This window comes from Rhincodon typus, chromosome 9 (assembly GCF_021869965.1).
Source record: "Rhincodon typus isolate 14 chromosome 9, sRhiTyp1.1, whole genome shotgun sequence".
Classification (NCBI taxonomy): Eukaryota; Metazoa; Chordata; class Chondrichthyes; order Orectolobiformes; family Rhincodontidae; genus Rhincodon; species Rhincodon typus.
Window position 1 is genome coordinate 4,437,567 of NC_063340.1, and position 24,855 is coordinate 4,462,421.

General features: G+C 45.3%; 2 protein-coding genes across 3 annotated transcripts in view; both read right to left on the reverse strand.

Moving 5' to 3' along the window:
- LOC109924073 (filensin) overlaps positions 1–8,192 on the reverse strand; it is a 20,031-nt gene extending 11,839 nt beyond the window's left edge. For both annotated transcript variants that reach the window (XM_048601160.1, XM_020524091.2), the window contains exons 1-3: positions 7,753–8,192; positions 3,461–3,521; positions 265–360 (exon numbers count right to left, since the gene is read on the reverse strand). In XM_048601160.1, the coding sequence (XP_048457117.1) occupies positions 265–360; positions 3,461–3,521; positions 7,753–8,078 (483 nt within the window). In that variant the 5' untranslated portion in view covers positions 8,079–8,192. The remainder of the gene's footprint in view (positions 1–264; positions 361–3,460; positions 3,522–7,752) is intronic.
- Positions 8,193–14,782: 6,590 nt separating this feature from the next.
- Positions 14,783–23,802, reverse strand: LOC109924074 (otoraplin). Its single transcript, XM_020524092.2, has 4 exons — positions 23,549–23,802; positions 21,330–21,469; positions 21,111–21,221; positions 14,783–15,919 (listed from the first exon to the last, which is right to left on the reverse strand). The coding sequence occupies exons 1-4, from the start codon at positions 23,763–23,765 to the stop codon at positions 15,896–15,898; spliced, it is 492 nt and encodes a 163-aa protein (XP_020379681.1). The 5' UTR covers positions 23,766–23,802; the 3' UTR covers positions 14,783–15,895.
- Between the last annotated feature and the right edge of the window lie 1,053 nt (positions 23,803–24,855).

Consider the following 24,855-nt stretch of genomic DNA (forward strand, 5'->3'; position numbering starts at 1 on the left):
TTAACTCTGTTTTCTCCTTCACAGATGCTGCCAGACCTGCTGAGCTTTTCCAGCAACTTTGTTTTTGTTACACATTCTGGAACCTCAGGCAAACACTAAACTGTGCAGTCATTACACAACTACGCAGACCTTCAAATTAAAGTAAATTCCAGGACAAAAGCACAGCAGTGGCTGTTTATTATTGACAGGCGTGAATGCCTTACTTAGCTCATCATTACACAGAATTGTTAAATAATTGACAGATTACAGGTGGTCGACACGTACCTTCCTGTTTCTCTCTTTAATGGCGTTTATATCTTCCTGCAGGAGCTGGGTACGGATCTGCAGTTCTAAGTTCTTTAATAAAGCTTCGTTTGCATTCTAAGATGAAGAAGATGACATACGTGTGAGACTTTCAAAATTTTCCATTCTAGCGATCCAGCTCTTGCACTGACTGACTATAGGCTGTAATATTGTCTCTTGACACAGGGAGAGCACCCCGCTGTTATGTTTACAGCCATGCTCTGCACGAAGTAACTAGGCAGGAAGGATAAAACAGGAGCCTAATCGGTACAAACTCTGTTAGCTTTTATTTACATCGATATGCAATACAGGTATTCATTTCCAACCTTGACCACCAATTCCACTGGATCAGCAATGGGATATGCAGGGTTACGGGGATAGGATAGGGGGGGGAATGGATCTTCGAAGGGTCAGTGTGGACTTGATGGGCTGAATGGTCTGCTTCCACAGTGTAGGGGGTTCTATGACTCTATATAGGTAGTTTGTGGGTTATGAATGTGTCTGTTCATTTACAAGTCAATTCATACAACAAGTCAGAACACAATGTAGGACAACATAAAGTAGCTATTCATACATCAGACCATTAACATTACACCCCTATATGAGTTTACGTTCATAAACTTGAGCATTTTTAAGTCAGACACTTGTAAATCAGGGACCGTGTTACACTATTGTAAAGGAATCGACTGAAACCAAGTCAAGACAAATTAAACTGTGACAGATCCTAAAAGGGACAAACAGTAAATCATGGAAACCTGTCAAATTTCAAGTACAGTTTGGTCTTTGAGAATGAATACACACTCCATTCCCTGCTGTGCACACTGGGGCTCTGTCTTTAAGGACAACCAGGCACAATGTAACCATGGAGGAGGGGGCAGGCACTCAGACGAAACCACCCCCCCACGACTCGCTGCTGAGATCTGTTGGGGTTCCTATATAGACGAGCATATGTTGATCACGAGTTTACACCCACCACTTCAATGGAATTAAACCTTTATTTAATGTACAATTAACAACTACACAGAGTATCAGCACAATGAAGACACTTTGTGCAAGTGCAAATTATCTGTTTGATGACCTGTAATGACCTCCTTCCCTCTCTAATGAGGGAAGGAGGTTAACTGTACCTCCACCTTGCCTGCCAACCAATCAGTTCTAGCTCACTTCTGCCACCAGGTGTTCTTCCCAACTCAACACTGCACCATGCAGTGGAGTCATATTCTTAACTCGAGAGGCCCAGTCAGTGCTGCACCTTGTTTGGGAAGTCTCTAATTTACACACCTTCACTCACACGTTTGTCCTCTGGGGAATAGCAGTGAGGTCCACAGGCTGTTCCTGACAGACACATGAACCCAGAAACGCCTGGCCCAGAAATAGGGACATTACCTATTACTTTGTTAGAACTCCACAGAGGCACTCGCAAAGGTAAGAAAGGGTCATCTATTCACTTGACTTGGTCTTAATCTTCAATAAGTCATGTTTGATAGCCCAGGGCATTATGAGATATGGACTCACAGTGAGTGAATAGAGTTGGGATACACCTCAACCATAATTACATCAAGTATCTGAAAATGTTGAAGAGGCTGAATGGTCTCCTCCTGTTCCTATGTTCCAACACCTTTCGACTAATATCTCTCTGAAGGTCAACGGGCAATTTCAGTTCTTAGACCTTGAACAATTTGTAGACTACAATATTTGTGACTAGTTTCCCATGCACTTGTAGCTCTTCACAACACAAAAAGCTGCATTTATTAACTTATTTGAAGATAAACCCCAAATACTTACAGGTTATTTTGTATCAATTGAGACTCCTGCATTACTCACTTTGCTCCATTATTTATTTTAAGATTTATTGAAAAGTCACAACTTCAGCAGAACCATGGAACAGTTACCCGACTTGTAGGGAAGTTTAAGTGATATTTAACAGAAAAGCGTCCTTCAGCTGATGGTTTAGTAACAGTGATCAGAAATCATTTGGTCATGCTATAAATCCCTTATAATACTCATTTCTCTCCTTTCTTTAACTAAAAACAAAGATAATACATTCTTGTAGAGCTCGAGACTTCAATAAAGTTTCTGGCCCCAGCAATCTATTATTCTGAAATTTAACTCATCGAATTAAACAAAGTGTAATTTAATTCTTGTTGAATTATTCACCTATTTGGATTCTGGTCCCAAATGGATATAAGATTACAGCACGGTAGCTCAGTGGTTAGCACTGCTGCCTCACAGCACCAGGGACCTGGGTTCAATTCCAGCCTTGGGTGACAGTCTGTGTGGAGTTTGCACATTCTCCCCGTGTCTGCGTGGGTTTCCTTCAGGTGCTCCGGTTTCCCCCCACAGACCAAAGATGTGCAGGTTAGGGTGGACTGGCCGTGCTAAATTGCCCATAGTGTCCAGGGATGTGCAGGCCAGGTGGATCAGCCATGGGGAATGCAGGATTACAGGGTGATGGGCTGCTCTTCAGAGGGTTGGTGTGGGCTCAATGGGCCAAATGGCCTGCTTTCACGCTGCAGGGATCCTATGATAAGGTTTACTAGGCTTTGCAAAATGGATGAACTTAAGTTCATTTAGGAAATTCAAGATTTGGAATGTTATTCACAACTAACAAAAACAACAGGTGAAATTCCTAAGAGTTTGAGTTGAGGATATGACATAAAAGAGAGAGATGATGACAAGGAAACCAAAGTGAAGCCTTAGAATTTTCATTTATTTCATTCTCACACCACCAGAAGATTGTGATTTCAATTAAGTTGACCATTCCTGTCTGGGTTTGGTTAATACAATGATATTAACATTTGTTTCAGAGTTAAAGGTACAAGGCCCAATTTTAAGTCATTCAAAAGCCATTCGTTTATGGAGAAGTAAAACTGGGGACTGAGACAATTCAGAAATGTGCTGGTGCAGGGATTCAACACTTCATGGTGTTGACGAGAGATCTAAAGAGCCACAACTTGACAACAAGCTTTAATCTTTTGTCCTGTTCTCCCCTGGGATGCTGTGCAATTGGTGAGCACTTGAAATGTTATAATATTCAAGGCTATGGGCCAAGTGCTGGGAAGTGGGATTAGTGTAGATAGGTCCATGCAGACTTGATGGGCTGAAGGGCCTCTTCTGTGCTATACAGCTATATGACTCGATGGAAATGACTATGAAGAGTCAATGTTAAGAAGCTTACCTTATTCAAGTTTTCAAAGGTGTCCCGAAGTTGTTTGTTGTTCTCATATTCTGCTCTGTGTCTGAAAGCAAGACAAGTGTCAGAATGAAACACAGCTTTTGCGAAATGAATTTATTTCTGCTCATGAAAACCAAAGGAACTGCGGATGCTGTAAATGAGAAACGCCAAAAGGAATTGATGGAAAAGCTCAGCAGCTCTGACAGCGCCTGTGGAGCCCACATCAAATCATTTGTGGACTGACAGTGGCATGGTGGTAACGTCATTGGGTTAATAATCCAGAGGCTCGGGCTAATTCTCTAGCAGGAGGGGCGTGGGTTCCAATGTCACCCAGCAACTGAATTAAGATTCATTTAATAAAGTCTGGAATCGAAAGCTGGTGAGAATGACAACTGTCACCGATCGTTGTATAAACCCCACCTGGTTCGCTAATGCCCTTTAGGGGAGGAAACCTGCCATCCTTACCCGGTCTGGCTTACATGTGACTCCAGACCCGCAGCAATGTGGTTGACTCTGAACTGCCCTCTGCAATGGCCAAGCAAGCCTCTCAAGGGCGATTAGGGATGGATGACAAATGCTGGTCTAGCCAGCGACACCCACATCCAGTGAAATTGGAACCACAGAGCAAGTAAAACGATACATACAGGACCCCTGGTGGTGGACCATGGCTGAAGCTCATCTGGCCTGGCCAACTTGCTCATTTATAATTCCACTGCCCTTTTCAATGTTGACGATTAACTGCCTGTTAATGGCTGTATTAGTTTAACGAACGAAATTAAAAGGATAACACTTAATTGTAGCAGTTGCCAAAGAGATAAAGCCTTTCATCCATGAGCAATTCCCAATCATCAGGGATTCAACTAAGATTACATAGGAGTCACAGTTCATGCCTTTAATGGCACCAGCAATCCTTCTTAAACCCCACAACAGATCCTGACCCACAGAAAGGCTGGAGAAACTCAGCAGGTATGGCAGCATCTGTGGAGAGTGAAAGAAAGAGAGACAGAGAGGGACAGAGTTAACGTTGTGGGTGTGGTGTGACCCTTCTTCTTCAGATCTCTTCTTCATTGGGGGAGGGGTGGGGCATGATGATTGGGGATGCGATTGGGGGGTTTCGGAGGTGAGGGGCAGTTGACATGATTTCCAGCCATGCTGGGCGTGTGCGGAGGTAGCTAGCTATTTAAAATCACCAGCTGCCTCTGACCAAAGATGCAGTGTGAAACCTGGAGGTGCAGTTTAAACCCAACGAGGATTTTGTGAAATCTTTTGGAATTGCCTGAGTACCCATTTGGATCTGGAACACTATTGGGGGAGGCCAGCTGCCCTTTTGTCATGATTGAAATGTGCAGAAAAGGGCCATAACCCTCCTGATCATCCAACGTTTGAAGCATCCAAGAGGATATTGGAAGATTATTTGAATGGAAATGGTGTACAGGGAAATAGGACAATGGCAGGAAATTGTGACGAGGGAACAGAACTGGTGTAGGCACGATGGGCTGAATGGCTGCCTTCTGCACAACATCAATCCAGTGATTCATTGGAATTGTCATCCAGACAGATACACTGTCAAAACGGTCAGAAACACCCGCCAAAGGAAGCTGTCAAAGCATTTAAAAGTGCTGCCCTTTAAACCTTTGAAAACACGGGGGTAGGGCTGCCTGGTAGCTCAGTGGTGAGCACTGCTGCCTCACAGCACCAGTGACCCACCCTTGGGCAACTGTCTGTGTGGAGTTTGCACATTCTCCCCATGTCTGCGTGGGTTTCCTCTGAATTGATCCCACAGTCCAAAAATCTGCAGGTTAGGTAGATTGGCCATGCTAAACTGCCCACAGTGTCCAGGGATGTACAGCCTAGCCATGGGAAAAATGTAGGGTGGGGGTGTGGGTCTGGTTGGGATGCTCTTTGAAGGGTAGGTGTTGACTCAATGGGCTGAATGGCCTCCATCCACACAGTAAGGATTCTATACTTATAAATGATCGCTTGTTGTTTCACTCAGTGTGTTAAGAAGCATTCCTGGCTTAGCGCAGTATGGCTGATTTCACAACTATGCACTGTCACAGTGCCATAGTTACTTCCATCTTACAGATTCGACAGTGATAAGCGGATTCAGGCTTTTTGATGTGAGGCATTGAATTATAAGGCTTGTTGTACATGAATGAAACGTTTGTTGTTGTAAGGTTTTATCTTGTTGGCAGGATGCAAATACAATAATAGATTTTTGCGAAAGAGTGAATTTTTCTCAATGCTACAAAGTCTGCAATATGAACTTCGAATTTCACTTTATGGGACTTAAGTCTACCTCATCTTTGCTTGGTTTCTGAGGTCTACTCCTGGTAGATACTAAGCAAATTGGCTGTTAGGTGTAAGGGCAAAGGGTGATAGGTGGAGGGAATGGGCTGCTATGAATGGAGACTAAAGAGCATTGCGGCAACATAGCAACATACGCAACCATGGGGGTGGGTAAAAGGGCATAGCTTGATATAGGAGAGTGTGACTGGCACAAAGAAATGTTGGAGAACGTGCATTGTCAAGGATGGAGTGTGGCGATCTTTCATATTTTATTTCTAAGCATTGACGCAATGCCAAATTCTGGACCAGCCATACCTTACAGCTCACTGTCGACCAGGCTGAGATCCGTGGAACCCAGGACCCTCTTGAATCTGTGCAGCCCACCCAGGGGGTGAAAATCTGCTTCGGAGGGAGATTCAGGACTGGGAAAGAAGTAGAGGAATGAGGGAGGAAGAACATGAATGTGTAGGATTGGGTTAAGAGAGAGGGAGGGATGTCGAGAGACAAGAAAGGAAATAATTTCAAATTGTTCTTGGTACCAATGTGGCGACGCTGCCCAAAGGTGGCACCATTCAACTGCTGGGGGATTCACCCTTAAATCAAGCCTTCACCCCTCCCCCCACCATGCCCACACTATCTGTCTAGAAAATGGGTGCACGTCTTTCCAATTTCTGCCTACGCTCTTAATACCTTCAAACTGGATTGTTCCATTATTGTGCAAGGTTTTCAATCAAACATTAGTGAGGATCACACTTTTGAGGAAAGTTACAGTTTACAGAATAAAAGGGACAGCAGCAACATGGAAACCAAATTGGTCAAACAGTCGGAAACAGAGAGTCATGGTCAATGGATATTTTTGGGGCTGGAGGAAGGTTTGTCGGGGAGTTCCCTGAAGGCGTGGTATGGGGACTCATGCTTTTCCTGATCTACATTAACGACTTTGATCTTGCTGTGCAGGGGACAGCTTCACATCCTGTAGATGACACGAAACTTGGAAGATTTGGTAACTGCGAGAGGGACAGTGTGGAACTCCAGAGGGATTTTGATAAGTCGAGGGAGTGGGCAGATGGGAGGTAAATGAGGTCACGTGGGGAGAAGTGTGAGGTGATGCATTTTGATCAGAAAAACATTGAAAAACAACACAACATAGGGTCAACAATTCCAAAGTGGGTACAGGAGCAGAGGGAGCTGGGGGTATATGTGCACAGATCATTGAACGTGGCAGGACAGAGAGAGGGAGCAGTTAATAAAGCGCACAGTGCCCTCAGCTTTATTAATAGGGCATGGACAACAAGAACACGGAGATGGTGTTGAACACGTACAAGACACTTGTTAGACCTCATCTGGAGTGTCGTGTACAGTTGTGGGCACCACAGTATAGGGGGAAAAGTTAACATTTCAAAGGGAGAGAGACAGTGTAGAAGCAATTTACATGAATGATTCCAGGAATGAGAAACTTCAGTGACGAGGATAGATTGAAGAAGTTGTTCTCCTCGGAGAGAAGGAGGCTGTGAAGAGATCTGTTAGCAGTTTTCAAAAACATGAGCGGGCTGGGCAGAGTCCATAGGGAGAAACTGTTCCCATTTCTAATAGGAGCAAGAAAAAGGTGTAGATTTGAAGTGATTGGCTTGGGGCTGGAAGTGAAATAAGGGTGATGTGAGAGAGAAATCCTTTTCATAGGGCAAATAGTCGGGGCCTGGAATGCACTGCCTGGAAATGTGGGGGAGGCAGGTTCAATTGAGGCATTAAAGCTGGACAGTGGATGGTTATTTGGATAGAAATGGTGTGCAGGGACATGGGGAAAAAGCAGACGATTGGCACTGGGGGATAGAAGCAGTGGCGGCAGGATGGGCTGAATGGCCTCCTTCTGCTTCCATAACTATTCTGTGAGTCTAAGGATAACTTTGAAGGGGTATTTTGTTTTGTTTACTCAGTGCTGAGGGACACGGTGAACAAGAGGCAAGGTAACAATGTGAGTCAGTAAAAGGGAGAGAGAGACGCGTTACCTGGTGTGAAACAGCTCCAAGGTTTGCTGCATGTCCTTCAGCTCTTTCTCCAGGATGTTCAGGTCCCTGAGTAGCCTCCAGAGCCTCTGCTGCTGCTGGTCGATCTGTTCCATGAAGACTCCCCCCAGACCCGAGAGTTCGTCGATCTGCCTCAGACTCTCCACTTGTTTCTCTAGCGAGGCGCTGCTCCTCTCCAGGGCCCGGGCACGGGACACATAGCTCTCAAACAGCTCTGCAAACTTCCTTAAACTGCCCAGCTCTGCTAGAGCTGCCTCACTGCCCTCGCTCTCCCTCCCCAATCCACGCAGGGCGCTCATTCCGAACATCCCAGCACCGTGGCACGGAATGGGCTGATGCAAGAGTTAGACTGATACACAAGACAGGAGAGAGACTGGGTAAAACTCCCCTAAGACATGTCCCCACCGCACAGCACCCCTCACTGTATATGAAGGGCTGGAAAACACCTTCTGATGAGAATAAATAAGAGTTCAGAACAACGCAGAGCTCCACACAATTGTGCACTTCCTTGTTATTGTCCTCCCTTTCCAGCACTTTTACAGGGACATTGTCAAAGCATTAATTCTGCCTGGTCAGAGCTTTTGACTGATCAGCAGAGCCGGGCATGTGTCTCCATGAACAGAACATTCCAGGGGGCCACCACACACACACACACACACACAGTCAGCTCAAACTTGCAAACAAAGAGCTGACAGAGCGTTGAAGCTTCCAGGGGCGAATTTCCGTAAACATGGGATCAGCGGCATCATTGTCCCGGTGCTGTGGGTGGGAGAACAGGAAACTTTCACGTGGGGTGAGCTGCTGTTCAAAGGGAGGTTCAGACCGGGGCGGGGGCAGACTGTCAAAGAATCAATATTAAGGAGTGCAAAAACAGGAGTTGCTGGAAAAGCTCAGCAGGTCTGGCAGCATCTGTGAAGGAGAAAACAGAGTTAACGTGAGAGATAGTAGGAACTGCAGATGCTGGAGAATCTGAGACAACAAGGTGTAGAGCTGGATGAACACAGCAGGCCAAGCAGCATCAGAGGAGCAGGAAGGCCAACGCTTCGGGCCTTTCTGAAGAAGGGTCTAGGCCCGAAATGTCAGCCTTCCTGCTCCTCTGATGCTGCTTGGCCTGCTGTGTTCATCCAGCTCTACACTTTGTTATAACAGAGTTAACATTTCGGGTCCGGTGACCCTTCCTCAGAATTTTATTAATATTAGCGAGTGGCATGGCCAGGTCTCCACACTCCTTCCACTCTGCCCTCTTGCCTATTCTGATTTCCACCGCCCCATCAGTGGTAGCCCTGTTGACCTGCCCTGGGCCCTGAGCTCTGGAATTCCCTCCCTAAACTTTGTGTCTCTCTGTGGGGTGGTGTCGTCAGGTAATGCTCTGGGCTGGCAGTTGGGAGGGCCAGATCAATGCACCCAGGGGACATGGGTTCCAGCCTCACTGGGAGCCAGCCAACATTAAATCCCCTGGAGCCCCATACCCAGCCCCCTCAGTTTTTATGTAGCCAGTTGAGGGAAACGTGCAGGATGCATTTGTGGAGCTGGCCTCATTGCACCCATGGGAAACCAAGGCCTTTAGGTCAGCAAACATTATCCCCCCAAAGACCGCCCCTCCCCTGCCCTCGCCCATTCCTGAAGCTCGGAAATTGTCACAATCCCCTCATCCAAAGATGCAGTGGAATCAGCATCTGCTGTTTGGGGGACAGCGTGCCTTCTCCGACAAAAACAGGAATTGCTGGAAAATCTCAGCATCCTAGCACCAAGAGACAGTTTATTGCCTGACAACAATAGACTCACATTCCATTGGCCAGTTCGACAGAGTCCCTCAGACTATCAGGAGCCAGAGGGAGACACATCTGATGGACCCCCTCCCTCCCAGACAGAAGCAGAAATTGCTGGAAAAGCTCAGCATCTGTAGGGAAAAATCAGAGTTAATGTTCCAGGTCCAGTGACCCTTTCTCAGGACTTCCTTCGCTGAACTTTCTGATCAGCCTGCTCAGGGATGTTATGACTTGCCTCTGGAGCGGATGAGACTTGAAACCAGGACACCTGGCTCAGAGATAAGGACACCACCACTGCACGGCGAGACCCCCCCAATCCTTCTGTCTGGTAAAGGTGGAAGGGGATGCTGCACTGATGAGTCCTAACAAGAAGAGGCACTTAGTCTTAGCACCAAGAGACAGTTTATTGCCTGACAGCAATAGATACACATTCCATTGGCCAGTTAGGCAGACTATTAGGATCCAGAGGGAGACATATCTGATGCTATTGGGACTTCTGGTTCCCTACCCCAGACTGTGTGCATCAACAGATTGGGAGGAGCCTAATACAAACCTTAACCCTTTCAGAACCGTTACCAGCAGGAAGGAACAGGGTGAGGGTGGGGTGTGTGAGGTGTGGTAGTGGAGGGGCTGTGTGGGAGGAGGAATCTGTTACACCAGGGAGTCTCTCAGACACAGCTCCATGACAGTCATTTCAACTCCCCACCCCCACCCCCGCCACCCCCAACCCACCCAAACCCCACCCTCCCCTCACTTGGGTCCCTGGCTCCATAACCTTTGAAAAGCCTTGGTTTGAGTGAGAAGTCACACAACACCAGGTGCCCCTTCGTTAGGTGATGAAGGGGCTGCGTTCCGCAAGCTTGTGAGGGCAGCACGGTGGCTCAGTGGTTACCCACTGCTGCTTCACAGCACCAGGGACGCGGGTTCAATCCCACCCTCAGGCGACTGTCTGTGTGGAGTTTGCACACTCTCCCTGTGTTTTTCACCGGGTGCTCCAGCTTCCTCCCAAAGTCCAAAGATGTGCGTGCTGGGTGGATTGGCCGTGCTAAATTGGCTGTAGTGTTGAGGTGTGTAGATTAGGTGGGTTACAGGGGGATGGGGTCTGGGTGGGATGCTCTGAGGGTCAGTGTGGACTTGTTGGGCCGAAGGGCCTGCTTCCACACTTTAGGGATTCTATAATTTCAAATAAACCCGTTGGAATGTAACCTGGTGTCGTGTAACTTCTGACTCTGTCCACCCCAGTCCAACACCAGCATCTCCACATCTTGGTTCAAGTGGACATCGACCGAACAATAAGGGTTTTAACTGGCAGCTCGGGAAAGGTCTTTAATCTACACCCACACTTACTGTCAGCTTCACTTCTTGTGGGGAGGACTTGGTTCTGAAGAGGGGTGACTGGACCCGAAACATTAACTTGCCTTCTGTCTCCACAGATGTTGCCAGACCTGCTGAGTTTCTCCAGCTTTTTTTTTCAGATTTCTGGCATACTCAGGATTTTATTTGTGTCATTTCATTTTGTTTAATCGGATGCCAGGGAAGTTCCACATCATTAAGCGAAGGCTAACAAATACTCGCTCATTAAAATGGCATGTTTGAATTTGCGTGTCCCTGTTATTTATTTTACTAAGTGGGTTGTAAATAATAAAGGACAGTGTTTGATTCCAGTGAAAAGAAGAGACAAAATGAGATTTACTTCAGTTTTGCTGCCACCTTCAGTTACTGTTTTTAAATCACATTAAGTATTTTTGAAAGTGCTGAGGATGTCTGAACCAGTTTGGAGATATGGAAAAGGCTCCTATCTGAGTCAAGTCCTGAAAAGGTATATTTCTATACCAGAATAGTTACAAAGGTATGGGTTAGAAACAGGAGTAGGCCACTCTGCCGCTTGAGTTGTGCTGTACCATTCAATAAGGTCAAGACTAATCTGATCAATCCACTTCGACTCCTACCCCTGATCTCACCTCTTATTTCCTTTTGGTTAGCAAGTATCTACCCAACTCTGAAAGTGATCCAATACCACCTCTGCTGGAGTGTAGACTGTACTGCACAAGCAGAGGGGGAACCATCAGACTGGAGGTAAATCATTTGCTTTTCCGTAGTATAGTTCATTAATGGAAATTTATAAAAGTACAGGACGTTCTTGCTAACAAAAGTTCACATTCGCAGCAGGTGCAAACCAAAGCAGTATACATGCACAAATACAAAAACCAGTTCTTAGGGCCAAAAAGGTTTAAAAGGTTTGGGGGAGAACACACGAACGGGGGACTGAGTTAGATGATCAGCTATGATGCTATTGAATGGCGGAGCAGACCTGAAGGGATGAATGGCCTCCTCCTGCTCCAATTTTCTGTATTTCTATGTTATCAAGTGCAGCTGTCAGCCTGTCTCGAATAAAACTGTCTCCTCCAGACCTTGCACCATCAGCCAAAGGTGGAAAACAATGTGCTGGAGGCAGCCATTGTTAGAGTAGGGTATGCCATCCTCGAGGGGGGAACATGGGGGAAATATTTTTAAGATGTCTTTAAGAAACTTTTACTGATGCGCTAACAAGTGGCTGAAGATAACATGGAGTGAAGAGAGAGATTTTAAATGAACTGTAACCCAGACATTCCAAGGATCAGAGCGTCCTTAAAACTGCTGAAACTGAAGGTGTGCACTCAGGACCCTGTTGTATCCCAGAGGCAGCTAACTCCCTGGTAACATCGCAGGAATGGATGGGACCATTTCCCAGCATCTGGAACCTTCCAAAAGGATCCACTAATTGTGAAAAGATTGGAGGGTTCCGACCTGCCTAAGCCAAGAATTACCCAGGAAACTTTAGAGAATGAACAGTTTGGTCTGACCCCTGTGTAACTGCAAAGCTGCCCCTTCACAGTGACACTCCTGGAGATATGCCAGTGAGGGTGTGGAGACTGGTACATGTCAGATGCCAGTGCTAATGTAGGTGGAGTGTGTGAGGACCCTGACCCTGAGATGTTGGCGCTGGGTGTCGGAGATAAAAGAGAGTCAGCAGGTAGCTGCTTCACTTTCATATTGGAAACTCTCAGTGTCTAGTTTCTATCTAGTAGGGGCATGTGGGAAAGAGAGAGAGAGAGGAGAAAGCTACAGATTAATGAGGTGACATAGGCATAAAGGAGGGGGAATTAGGAGTAACTGTCCAATCCCGAGTGAGAATCCTGTCTTCACTTTGGGACTTAGTGAAACATATAAACACGGAAGAAGAGAGGCCACTCAGCCTTTTGAGCCTGCTCCCCCATTCAATAAGATGGTGGCTGATCTGGTTTTAACCTCAATCTACATTCCTGCATCTCCCCCGATAATCTTTCATCCCCTTGGCCATCAACAATCTCTCTAGCGCTGCCTTAAAAATATTTAAAGATTCTGCATCCACTTCCTTTTAAGGAAAAGAATACTAAATACTCACAAAAAAAACCTGAAAGAACTGCGGATGCTGTAAATCAGGAACAAAAACAAAGTTGCTGGAAAAGCTCAGCAGGTCTGGCAGCATCTGTGAAGGAGAAAACAGAGTTAACGTTTCGGGTCCGGTGACCCTTCTTCAGAAATACAACCCTCTGTGAGAATAAAATGTTTCTACCTTACTCTCTTAAATGGGTGCCCCTTACTTTAATACATTGGCCCTAGTTCTAAATTCTCCTACAGGCAGATACTTCATTTCCACATTCCCCCACCCTGGTCAAGTCCTATCAGGATCTTTTTTTTTGAATAAAATCACCTTTGAATCTTCTAAACTCCAGAGGTTACAGGTCCAGCCTATCTAGCCTTTCCCCACAAGACAATCTTTATGAATCCTCCCCCAGGGTGGGGGGAGTCCAAAACTAAAGGGCATAGGTTTAAGGTGAGAGGGAAAAGATTTAAAAGGGACCTAAGGGGCAACTTTTTCAAGCAGAGGGCGGTGCATGTATGGAACGAGTTGCCAGAGGAGGTGGTGGAGGCTGGTACAATTACAACATTTAAAAGGCATCTGGATGGGTACATGAACAGGAAGGGTTCAGAGGGATACAGGCCAAATGCTGGCAAATGGGACTAGTTTTATTTAGGATATCTGGTCGGCATGGACAAGTTGGACTGAAGGGTCTTGTTTCCATGCTGTATAGCTCTATGTCTCTGTGACTAAGCAAAATGTAGATTGTTGTCCCCAATGTCGAGATTAGTTTCACTTGATTTCTCAAGTGATTCTGCCAGATTTCTCACCATTGTTCAGATGATAAACTCATGGAATTAATCAGGTCTCTAATAGACCGCAGCTTGATTATGAATGTTCGTGAATGTAGTGAATGACATCCAGCAATGGAAGAAACTGCTTTGGTTTGCATCTTCTGTAATCTCAGTTTTCAATAATAGGGACTCAATATACTTGTATACATTTTTAAGAATGAAGCATATTTTAGAGAAACAAAGACCTACACTAATTGCCCCGCCTCCTGTCTCCTGGTTTCCCAGCTGCTTCTGCAGTACTGTAATTCTCCAGCAGAGGGTGGCATTGTATCATTTTCATTATAAAGCAATTATAAAGCAGACAAGCATGTTTCAGCAGGAGACACTGATTATTTTTTTTAATTCACTCATTCGCCTGAGACAAATACCATTAACGGTCAAGGAGGAAGGGAAATAAAAGTCTGCTGATCATTTCTTGATCCTTGCGTCATGTGTTCGTGCAACTAACAGCAAACTCCTTCCATATTTGCCTGTCAGGCAAGATGGAAATTAATGATCAGAGAGGTCATTGGTGGTAAGTGGGGGTCAGTTGCTTTTCAGAGTGGTGCCAACAGCCTGGGTTCAATTCCCACACTGGCTGAAATTACTACAGTGTGAAAGCAGGCCATTCGGCCCATCGAGTCCACACTGACTGTCCAAAGCACATCCCACCCAGATCCAACCCCTACCCCCCACCGCCCCTTCCCTGTAACCCTACACTTCCCATGGTCAATCCAACTAACCTGCACATCTTTGGGCTGTGGGAGGAAACCGGAGGAAACCCATGCAGACACGGGGAGAATGTGCAAACTATACACGTACAGTCACCCAAGGGTGGAATCGAACCCAGGTCCCTGGCGCTGTGAGGCGGCAGTGCTGTCTCTAATGAGAGAGTGACACTGTGGTGATTTTATCTAATACTTTATACAACAGTCTTCTGTTCCTTAAAACTGCGATCCTGATTATAGTTGACCACACACAAATCATGGAACAAACATGAATGAATGAATCAAACTAAAATGCTTTAATATTGCTTGTATGTACTTTTCCATCATACAAGAGCCGTAGAGTGTATGGTTACTGGTACATTGTGGATAACCCACGGTTCATATATACAGTGAAACTGAACAATATGATATCTAATCATTGAAGGTGGCAGGACAGGAGGAGAGAGGGGTTATTGAAGCAGCTAGTGTCCTCGGCACAGGGTACAAGAGCAGGGAGGTGATGTTGAACTTGTACAAGGCGCTAGTTAGACCTCAGCTGGAATATTGTGTATAGTTGTGGGCGCCACATTATATGAATGATGTAAATACATTGGAGAGAGTGTAGAAGCAGTTTACAAGAATGGTTCCAGGAGGGAGAAACTTCAGTGATGAGGATAGATTGAAGAAGTTGGGACTGTTCTCCTTGGAGAGGAGAAGATTGAGAGGAAATTTGGCAGAGGTTTTAAAAAGATGAGTGGACTGGATACAGCAGACAAGGGAAAAGCTGTTCCCACTCATAAATGAAACAATAATGAAAGGGCATAGTATTAAAGTCATCAAGCAAGCATGAATTGAGAAAAGGCTTTTTTACCCAGCATGTAATTAGGGTCTGGAATGCACTGCTTGGAAATGTGGTGGAGGCAGATTCAACTGAAACATTCAATAGGGTAATGGATAGTTATTTGGATAGAAATTGTGTGCAGTGATATGGAGGAGAGGCAGGAGACTGGCACTAGATAATAGAGCCAGACTGGATAATACAGTTAGCACAGGCATGATGGTCTGAATGGCCTCTTTTGGCTACATAGCAATTCTGCAATCAATCAAATTAATAACATGAATTGTATTGAATAAATGCAGGACTACCTTGTAGAATTAATCAGTTTTTCCTAAACAGTAGAATCTATATTTAACAGAACCATTAAAGTTTTACAGCCAGCTATCTCTCATAAATGAACTTATTAAACAAATCTAACAGTAGAAAGGTATGAAGCGGGTGACTTAGATACATTTCCCACTTTCAGCACACAGATTGGGACAGACACTTCCATTAAAGCCCCCGGCAACATGAGATGCGAACGATCTTCTCATTGACGTCGTAATTAGCTCCACATTTTTGTTTGATGACACTGTTTATTGAGCAGGTCGTTAACATCAGTCACAGTAGAAATCAATAGCCTGAGTGGAAATTTGAAACAAAATGGGACGAGCAGATTCTAAATCCAATTAATCACCACTCCCTTAAACCCTGTCATTTAAACACATCAGTCAGTCACTAAAGAAGTATTGATGAGTGAGTTAAAGCACTTCCCACATCAGGCAGTATAACCGGGGCATATTTTGTTCTGAAGAAGGGTTACCAGACTCAAAATGTGAACTCTGCTCTCTCTCTGCAGATGCTGCCAGACCTACTGAGCTTCACCAGCACTTTCAGTGTTTGTTTCAGACCTCCAGCATCCACAGTACTTTCCTCTTATCATAATTTTAACATGATCAGGTTTGATAAGAACGTAGGAACTAGGTGCAGGAGTAGGCCATTCAGCGCCCTGAACCTTCTCTGCCGTTTAATACGATCATGGCTGATCTCATCACAGCCTCGCCTCGACATTCCTGCCCGCGCTTTCCATAACCCACCGCTAATTAAAAATCTGTCTGTCTTCTCCTAAAATTTATTTACTTCCCAATATCCACAATGCAAGAATAAGGCTTTTCTTAGCAGGTCTACACATGGAAGGCAACTTCTCAGTAACATGTGCGATTAACTTGATCAGTTCATGTGAAGTACATAGAACATACAACACACAACATACAACATAGAACAGCACAGCACGGGAACAGGCCCTTCGGCCCTTCATGTCTGTGCTGATCATGATGCCATTCTAAATTAATCCCATCTCCTCCATATAGTGCAAATCCCTGTATGCCCTGCCTGTTGATGTGTTTGTATAAGTGCCTCTTATACAATGCTAACACATCTGCTTCTACCACCTCGCCTGGCAGCACATTCCAGGCACCTATCACCCTCTGTTTAAAAATAAACTTGCATCTCGCACATCTCCTTTAATTTTTTCCCCCTCTCAAACCTATGCCCCCAGTATTTGACATTTCCACCCTGGAGAAAAAGACTTTGACTATCCATACCATCCATGCCACTCATAATTTTATACACTTCTATTAGGTCGTCCCTCAACCTCTGATACTCTAGTAAAAACAATCCAAGTTTTTCCAACCTTTCCTTGTAGTTAATACACTCCAATCCAAGCAACATCCTAGTAAACCTATTTTGAACCCTCTCCAAAGACCCCACATCTTTCCTATAGAGTGGGGACCAGAACTGCACACCATACTCCAAATGTGGCCTCATCAAAGTCTTAAACAGCTACAATATGACTTGTCAACTTTTATACTTAATTCCCTGATGCATGAAGGCAAGTATGCTGTATGCCTTCTTTACCAACTTATCCTCTTGTGTTGCCGGTTCTGGGGAGATATAGACTCCCATCCCCAAGACCCCTCTGTGTATCAATGCTCCTAAGGGTCCTGCCATTTACTGTATACTTTCCTCTTGCATTTGACCTCCCAAAATGCATCACCTCACATTTGTTCAGATTAAACTACATCTGCCATTTCTCTGCCCGCCTTTCTAACTGATTCATATCCTACTCTATCCTTCCTCACTATCTACAATTCCACCAGTTTGCATGTTATCTGCAAACTTAAGACTAAATTGTCACTTAGATTGAAACATCTGCCCATTTTGTAGCCTCTGTTGATAAACCATTAAAGTTCAGGCAAGACAATGATGATTGCAAAGAAGCGAGAGAATTACATCAGATTACCATATTTCTTTTTTAAATCCAGGGGGTCGAAGGTAGTCTGTCCCATGTAAGAAAACATTCATTAATGATGTTTGTTCAAATTGTTTGCACAGTTTATCACATCTTTTTTAAACTTCTGTTAAACTCGATTGCCTTTACAAAATTAATCCAAATACGATTTCTCTCAACTCTCTGCCTTTCACACTTTCACAGGCAATGTATGATGTGGAGGTGCCGGTGTTCGACTGGGGTGGACAAGGTCAGAAGTCACACGATGCCAGGTTATAGTCCCCAACAGGTTTATTTGAAATCAGAAGCTCTCAGAGCGCTGGTCCCTCATCAGGTGAAGTGAGCAGCACTCTGAAAGTTTGTGATTTCAAATAAATCTGTCGGACTATAACCAGGCGTCGTGTGACTCCTGACACTGACAACGTAAACAGATGAAGATCTCACTTGTGCGTTCATTGTTTCAGCTTTGCCCTGAAGAATATTTGCATTATGCTGCAAGGCAAGTTAAAACTCAATCCAAACAGAAATTGATGGGTTACATGACTGCATTGGCAGAAATGTTAGGAGGTTAAGAAGTTGCAGCGGTGGGACAGACAGACCTCTGACACAGAGTTCTGAAGAAGTGTCACTGGACTTGAAATAACAATTTCTCTCTCTCTCTCCACAGAATCTGCCACACCTGCTGAGTTTCTCCACCATTCTCTGTTTTTGTCCCACAAGTCGTAGTTGTCATGATCCAACTGACTTGTAAGAATCAGGGCGGCACGGTGGGTCAGTGGTTAGCACTGCTGCCTCACAGCGCCAGGGACCCAGGTTTGATTCCAGCCTCAGGTGACTGTCTGTGTGGAGCTTGCATATTCTCCCTGTGTCTGCGTGGGTTTCCTCCAGGTGCTCCAGTTTCCTTCCACGGTCCAAAGATGTGCACATTAGGTGGATTGGCCATGCTAAATTGCCTGTAGTATTCAGGGATGTGTAGATTAGGGGGATGGGTCTGGGTGGGATGCTCTGAGGTTCAGTGTGGACTTGTTGGGCCTAAGGGCCTGTATCCACATCGTAGGGATTCTATGATTACTATATTTTGGAAGGGGATTTGCTCCATTTGATACATGACATGAGGACCAATCTGGAATGAGAGGAGGCCATTCAATCCTTCGAGACTGTTTGAGGTTTCATGGAGAAGGTGATTGTTTGTGCTCTTTTGTTTAATTCTTTCATCCTGTAGGAACTGGTTCTCACTCTACTACAGACAATGGCCTAATAGTTTGGTGACAATCTGGTAAACGGATAAGGTCTATTCTATTAAAGAGGAGATTGGATTGTTATTTGGATAGAAATAATGTGCAAGGAGTTGGAGGAAAAGCAGGAGATTGACACCGAGAAATGATGCTCGTTTGGAGGGCCAGTACAAACGTGGTTGGCTGAATGGTCTCCTTCTACAGCATAACAATTCTGAGATCTGTGTGAGTGCCGTTAACATGGTAACATGCTTCAAGATCCTTCATGGAAACACCATGAACCAAGGTTTAATACCAGTCTAATAGGAACATACCAGTTAGGAGCAGGGTAGGCCAGTCAGCCCATCGAGCAGGCCCCACCATTCAATAAAAACATGGCTGATCTGTTCATGGACTCAACTCCATTCTTACCCACTCACTTCCACGCCCTTATGTTAGTCAAGAATCTCTCTGACTGACCCTTAAAAACTATTCGTTGGCCCTGCCAGTGGATGAGAGAATTCCGCAGACCCACATCATGGGAAGGAAATTCATTCTCGCTGTCAGCATCTCTTATTTTTAAGACTCTGTCTGCTGATACTCACATACCACCTCTTCTTCACAATATGAAGCCAATTATCAAAAATCAAAAGTTGTCCTTTGTTTAACAGTTTATTTCTGTGGCTGCTGAAATATATTTATGCCACACTATACCGGCTCATTCATTGGTATTTGTGACCATGTTCATAAGAATATCGCTGCTAGTGCACACAGACTTTGCTGTCAGCCTCCATGTTAACAGTGTCCAGCCTCAGTCCCTGTCTCTGCTACAAAGGGGGAACCACCTCGCATCCTCCGCCCTGTCCAGTTCTCTTCGATATGTTTCAATGAGATCACTGCTCATCCTTTGAAACTGACGAGTATCGGCACGACCCGTTTACCCTTCCCTTGCAGGTGGTCAGGATCTCAGCTCCAACAGCGGGATTTCAAGGTCGATAGAGATGAGGAGAGGAAACACAAGAGACCAGGCCCCCAGGTGGCTGAAAGCCCCCCCCCCCCCTCCCCCCTACACACCCCGTCCCCGACACCCCAATGGTGCAGGTGTAGAAACTGGAAGAATGTTCGGTCTTCAGAGGGAAGTGGTGTGCAGCACTCATCCCAAATGCCTGTCTATATATATATAAAACCCTGGGCATAGACTCAGAGATTTACAGCACAGAAAAAGACCCTTCGGCCCATCATCATGGGGAAATAACCGACAACACCCATCTCGTCCACAGGCTCCTCACTATAAATCTGTTCAGGGAGAGTCAAAATTTGAACATAAAGTAGACCAATACATGGCAAAGAGCTGGTAAATGATTTTCGGAGTGATTGCGGTCCAACCTAATCCCATTTTCCAGCACTTGGCCCAAAGCCTTCCATTTCGCGGTATTGCAATATCTAAATACACCTCGTAACCTGGTCAATGCGATGAGGGTTTCTGCCTCTACTACTCTTACAGGCAGTGAGTTTCCATGACAATTTCCAGGGTGGGTCTAGTCACCATCCTGCCCCAAAACTGATCCCATTGGAGGTTGCTAAGCCCTCAAAGAGAAAGGGTCCTCTTCCAATTTCCAGCTCCTCCAGCCCCAGAAACACTCCCCAATCCCCCCAACCACCCCCAACCAAGGCTCATTTCCACCAGCAAGAACCATCAAGAATCTGGTGGGGGCTCAGTTGGAAGGATCAATGACCTGGGGCATAGATTGGAGGTAAGGGGCAGGAGGTTTAGAGGGGGTGTGAGGAAGAACCTTTTCACCTGAAGGATGGTGGGAATCTGGAACTCACTCTCTATAAGGTAGAACCAGAAACAGATTAGAACATTTAGGAAGCAGTTAGATGTACACTTGCAATGCCAAGGCATACAAGGCTATGGGCCAAGTGCTGGGAAATAGGATTTGAATAGTTAGATGGTTGTTTTTTGCTGACAAAGGCTAGATGGGCCAAAGGGCCATTTCCTGTGCTGCAGACCTCAATGACTCTACAACCCATCAGAGCTGACTAACTCTCTCAGCTACGGAGAGATAGGCGTGTGCTTTACACAGGGAAAAGACATTGATAACATTAAGCTGGTCTTACTTGACTACATACAGCTAATTTAAGAGTTTAACAGGATCAGGGAAGGCTGTGTGCCGGGGAGACAGGCTGGGGAAGGGTGGACGGAGAGTCTGTAGGGAGAGGAGACAGGAGAGAGAGAAAGACACATTCTCAAGGCAGTTGGAACGTGGCTTAAAGGTTAATTCTGACTCTATGGATGTTTCTGAAAGACTTTGGTCAAATACTCACGGTGGTGGGAAGTTGCACTGTAGTGTTTTGGAACACATGCTGCTCATCGATTATAGTGCTGGGGAAATAACCGACAACACCCATCTCGTCCATAGGCTCCTCACTATAAATCTGTCCAGGGAGAGTCAAAATTTGAACATAAAGTAGATCAATACATGGCAAAGAGCTGGTAAATGATTTTCGGAGTGATTGTGGACTGTGTAAAATGCTCAGACTTACACTTCCTGACCAGAATTCGCCACCTTTCCGTTCCCGAACCAGTTTGGAATAGACATAGATCAGCTGTCCCTCCTTCAGGTTGAGAAACCTGCAGTCTGGTGCAATGTAGTCATCAACTACACGGCCAATTGAGATCACATCTGTAAGACAAAGCGTACATTCCACTTCAGCTCCCCCAGAGCACCTAAAAGAAAAGATTCACTTTCCCAGGTCAGTCAAAGTCAATGTGTGATGACAACTTGAGAAACTTTGCCCATATTCATCCTCAGTTCAACAAACACAGTCTACTGTGTTTCTACCAGGTTACTAGATAGGTAGAGGTAAACACAGGCTGGATGGTTAAGCTAACCTATTGTCTTTTTTAGAAGTATCATCATGGGACTGTACAGAATGTGCCTTTGCAAAGAAGGTCCGGAGAGACATGTTATGGTTTTTGTCAAGGTTCATCTGGAGCAGGTCCTTGATGCAGGACTCTGTGCTCTATGGGCTGCTCCCCAGGACACACACTGAGACAAACATCGACTGTGCCTGGACAACCATCAACTTGGTGAAAAACACTCTTTGGCCTGCCTGAAACTTGTTGGTCTTCCAGAGCAAGGAGTTGACCCTGACCAAGTGTTGCAGACCAGCACATTCTAAGGTCCTATGTGCTGAGGGATGCACTAAAGCCAAGGCACAGTGGGGAAAGACCATTGTCTGAGGTCTTTCTGCCAAAGTTAAATGGGGGTCTGTTCAGTTACCAGACCCTCCCAGTACCTCAAATATATGTAAATATAGTCTTGCATAAGTTAGAAATGTCTTTGGTTCATTTGTTGGATAGAATCAAACTCCAGTTTGTTTCTTTCTTCATGCTACTGTACAGAAATGAACTGCTTTAGTGACAATGTATGTATCTAAAGACATTTTTATGAATAAAGTCCATTTTTGAAATAAAAAAAACAATTGAAATGTCGAATCCCTCAAGCCTGGCTTTTTGATTTCAAACATTGGCAAGTGAGACCAGAGCAAGACTCAGATCTGTATGGAGGATTGTTGGATAGGTTGAGATTTCATTTAGTGCTTTGCTGAATATGTGGTGACAAGGTGGCACAGCGGTTAGCACTGCTGCCTCACGGGTTCAATTCCAGCCACAGGCAACTGTCTGTGTGGAGTTTGCACATTCTCCCCGAGTCTGCGTGGGTTTCCTCTGGGTGCTCCGGTTTCCTCCCACAGTCGCAAAGATGCGCAGGTCAGGTGCATTGGCCATGGGAAAATGCCCATAGTGTCCAGGGATGTGCAGGCTGGGTTGATTAGCCTTGGGACTGTAGGTGGGGTGGGAAGCTCTTCAGAGGATCAGTGTACATTGGATGGGCTGAACAGCCTGCTCCCACACTGTAAGGATTCCTTTTTTAAAAAAATGTTACAGCAAAGTTTGACGCCAGGTAATAGTGCCCAGAGATCAGCAGGGAAGGTGAAGAGCTCAGCTGGTGAAATTTTATTGTCACTTGTCTCATTGGGTGAGTTTGTTAGAGGACTCTTGTGGTAAGTGGTAGTATCCCTATCTCTGAGCCAGGAGGCACAGGTTCAAGTCCCACCTGTTCTAGATGTGTGTAATAACATCTCGGAACAGGTTGATTAGGATATAGTTTAGGGGCGGCACGGTGGCACAGTGGCTAGCACTGCTGCCTCACAGTGCCAGGGACCCGGGTTCAATGCCACCCTCGGGCAACTGTCTGTGTGGAGTTTGCACATTCTCCCCGTGTCTGCACAGGTTTCCTCCGGTTTCCTCCCACAGTCCAAAGATGTGCAGGCTAGGCGGATTGACCATGCTAAATTGCCCATAGTGTTCAGGGATGTGTAGGTTAGGTGGGTTATAGGGGAATGGGTTTTAGGTGGGTACTCTGAGGGTCAGTGTGGACTTGTTGGACTGAAGGGCCTGTTTCCATACTAGTGATTCTATGATCAATGATAATTCAGGAGTAAGGAGCACTGGGATGATTTGGTTCAATATGTGCTCCCTCCTAAATGAGCAGGACCAACAACATTGAGGTAGGCACTAAGTTAAACCTATTGCAGCTATCCCAGTGAAGTTTTATTATTCCAAGCATAGTAACAGCTAGATTTTAATGTGAGATTATCATAAAATAATATCTGCTATCTTTCAATCACTGTTGACTATTAACAGTGACATGCTTATATTGGGGAAACATTTGAATGAAAAGTGTAGAAAATCTACTTACAAATACAATCCACGTCTGCACAGACTTTCCTCTTTGCTAGTTTGTCCATGAAATCTGCTTTCACATCTTGTGTTAATCCAAGCAGCAAAAGTGAAAAGAGATGACAGACAAACCGTGCCATTTTAATTTCACCGATTGCAAACTTTTGCTTTCTCCGTACGGGCTTCAGAACAGTTCGATGAAGTCTCTCCTGGCTGCGACCACTTTCCCTTACCATGTAACATCTGGGTAAACATTTGCCGTCAATGGTATTTCAGACGGTAAAATTTACAGACTTGCCTCAGACGGGGGGAGGGGTGGCAGGACAGGAGCGCTGACGATTTTGTTTACCTGAGTCACTTCTCTGTAATAAATATTTACGGATAATTAAAAGCGGTAGATGTTGGTCCTCCCTTGGCTCGGAAGAACTACAGAGATGCCTTGACTCTTACAGAAGCGGGGGTCAGGCATTTTACTTGCAACTAAAATAGTTGTGACTTGCAAACATCGACTGCACTGCTTCTGTTAAAAGGGGGCTTTACAACCAATTGAACAAAAACGATCAAGACAACAGGAAAGAAAGAAGGGAGGGAGGAACAAAAGGAAAGGATGAAGGAAAGAAACAAGTTCAGTTTGTACGGCATTTATTATTAAAATCAGATGACTCAAAGTGTTTCACAGACAATGCTTTTTAACCTGTTGCAATGTAGGTCATTAACGTCTAGGCAGGTTTTAGGGAGAATCTTAAAGGAGTAGAGAGAGCAAGAGAATTGGAGACTTCAGAGGGAGATTCCCAGAGCTCAGGGCCGTTAGTAACTGACGGTCTGAAGACGCAGTGACTATGATAAGGTATGGCCAGAACTGGAGGATAAGCAGGTTTGTTTTTCATTCACTCATGGGCATCACTGGCTGGAGCAGCATTCACTGCCCACTCCCAGCTGCCTTTAAGAAGGTGGTGACCAGCTGCCTTGTTGAACCATTGCAGACCATGCGTTGTAGGCAGAAAATTAACCACCACCACCTTGAGATGTCCTCATGGGGCGCATTGTCTGTAATTGCAGGAACAGTGGGATTTTGAAACCACAGCTCAATAGAGACTGGAGCTTAAGGGCAGCACCTTCAACTGCTCAGCTACCCTAGGGAGAGGCCAGTGAGAGTCCACAGAGACTCTGATTGAAAGGTCAATAACCAGCGATACAGATTGAAGGTGATTGGCAAAGGAACCTGAGAGAACATGGGGATAAAGGTTTGTTATGCAATGACTGGTCAGGATTTGGAAATGATAGGGTGGTGTCTACCAATTCCACAGTCTCCTTCAAGAGGGACTT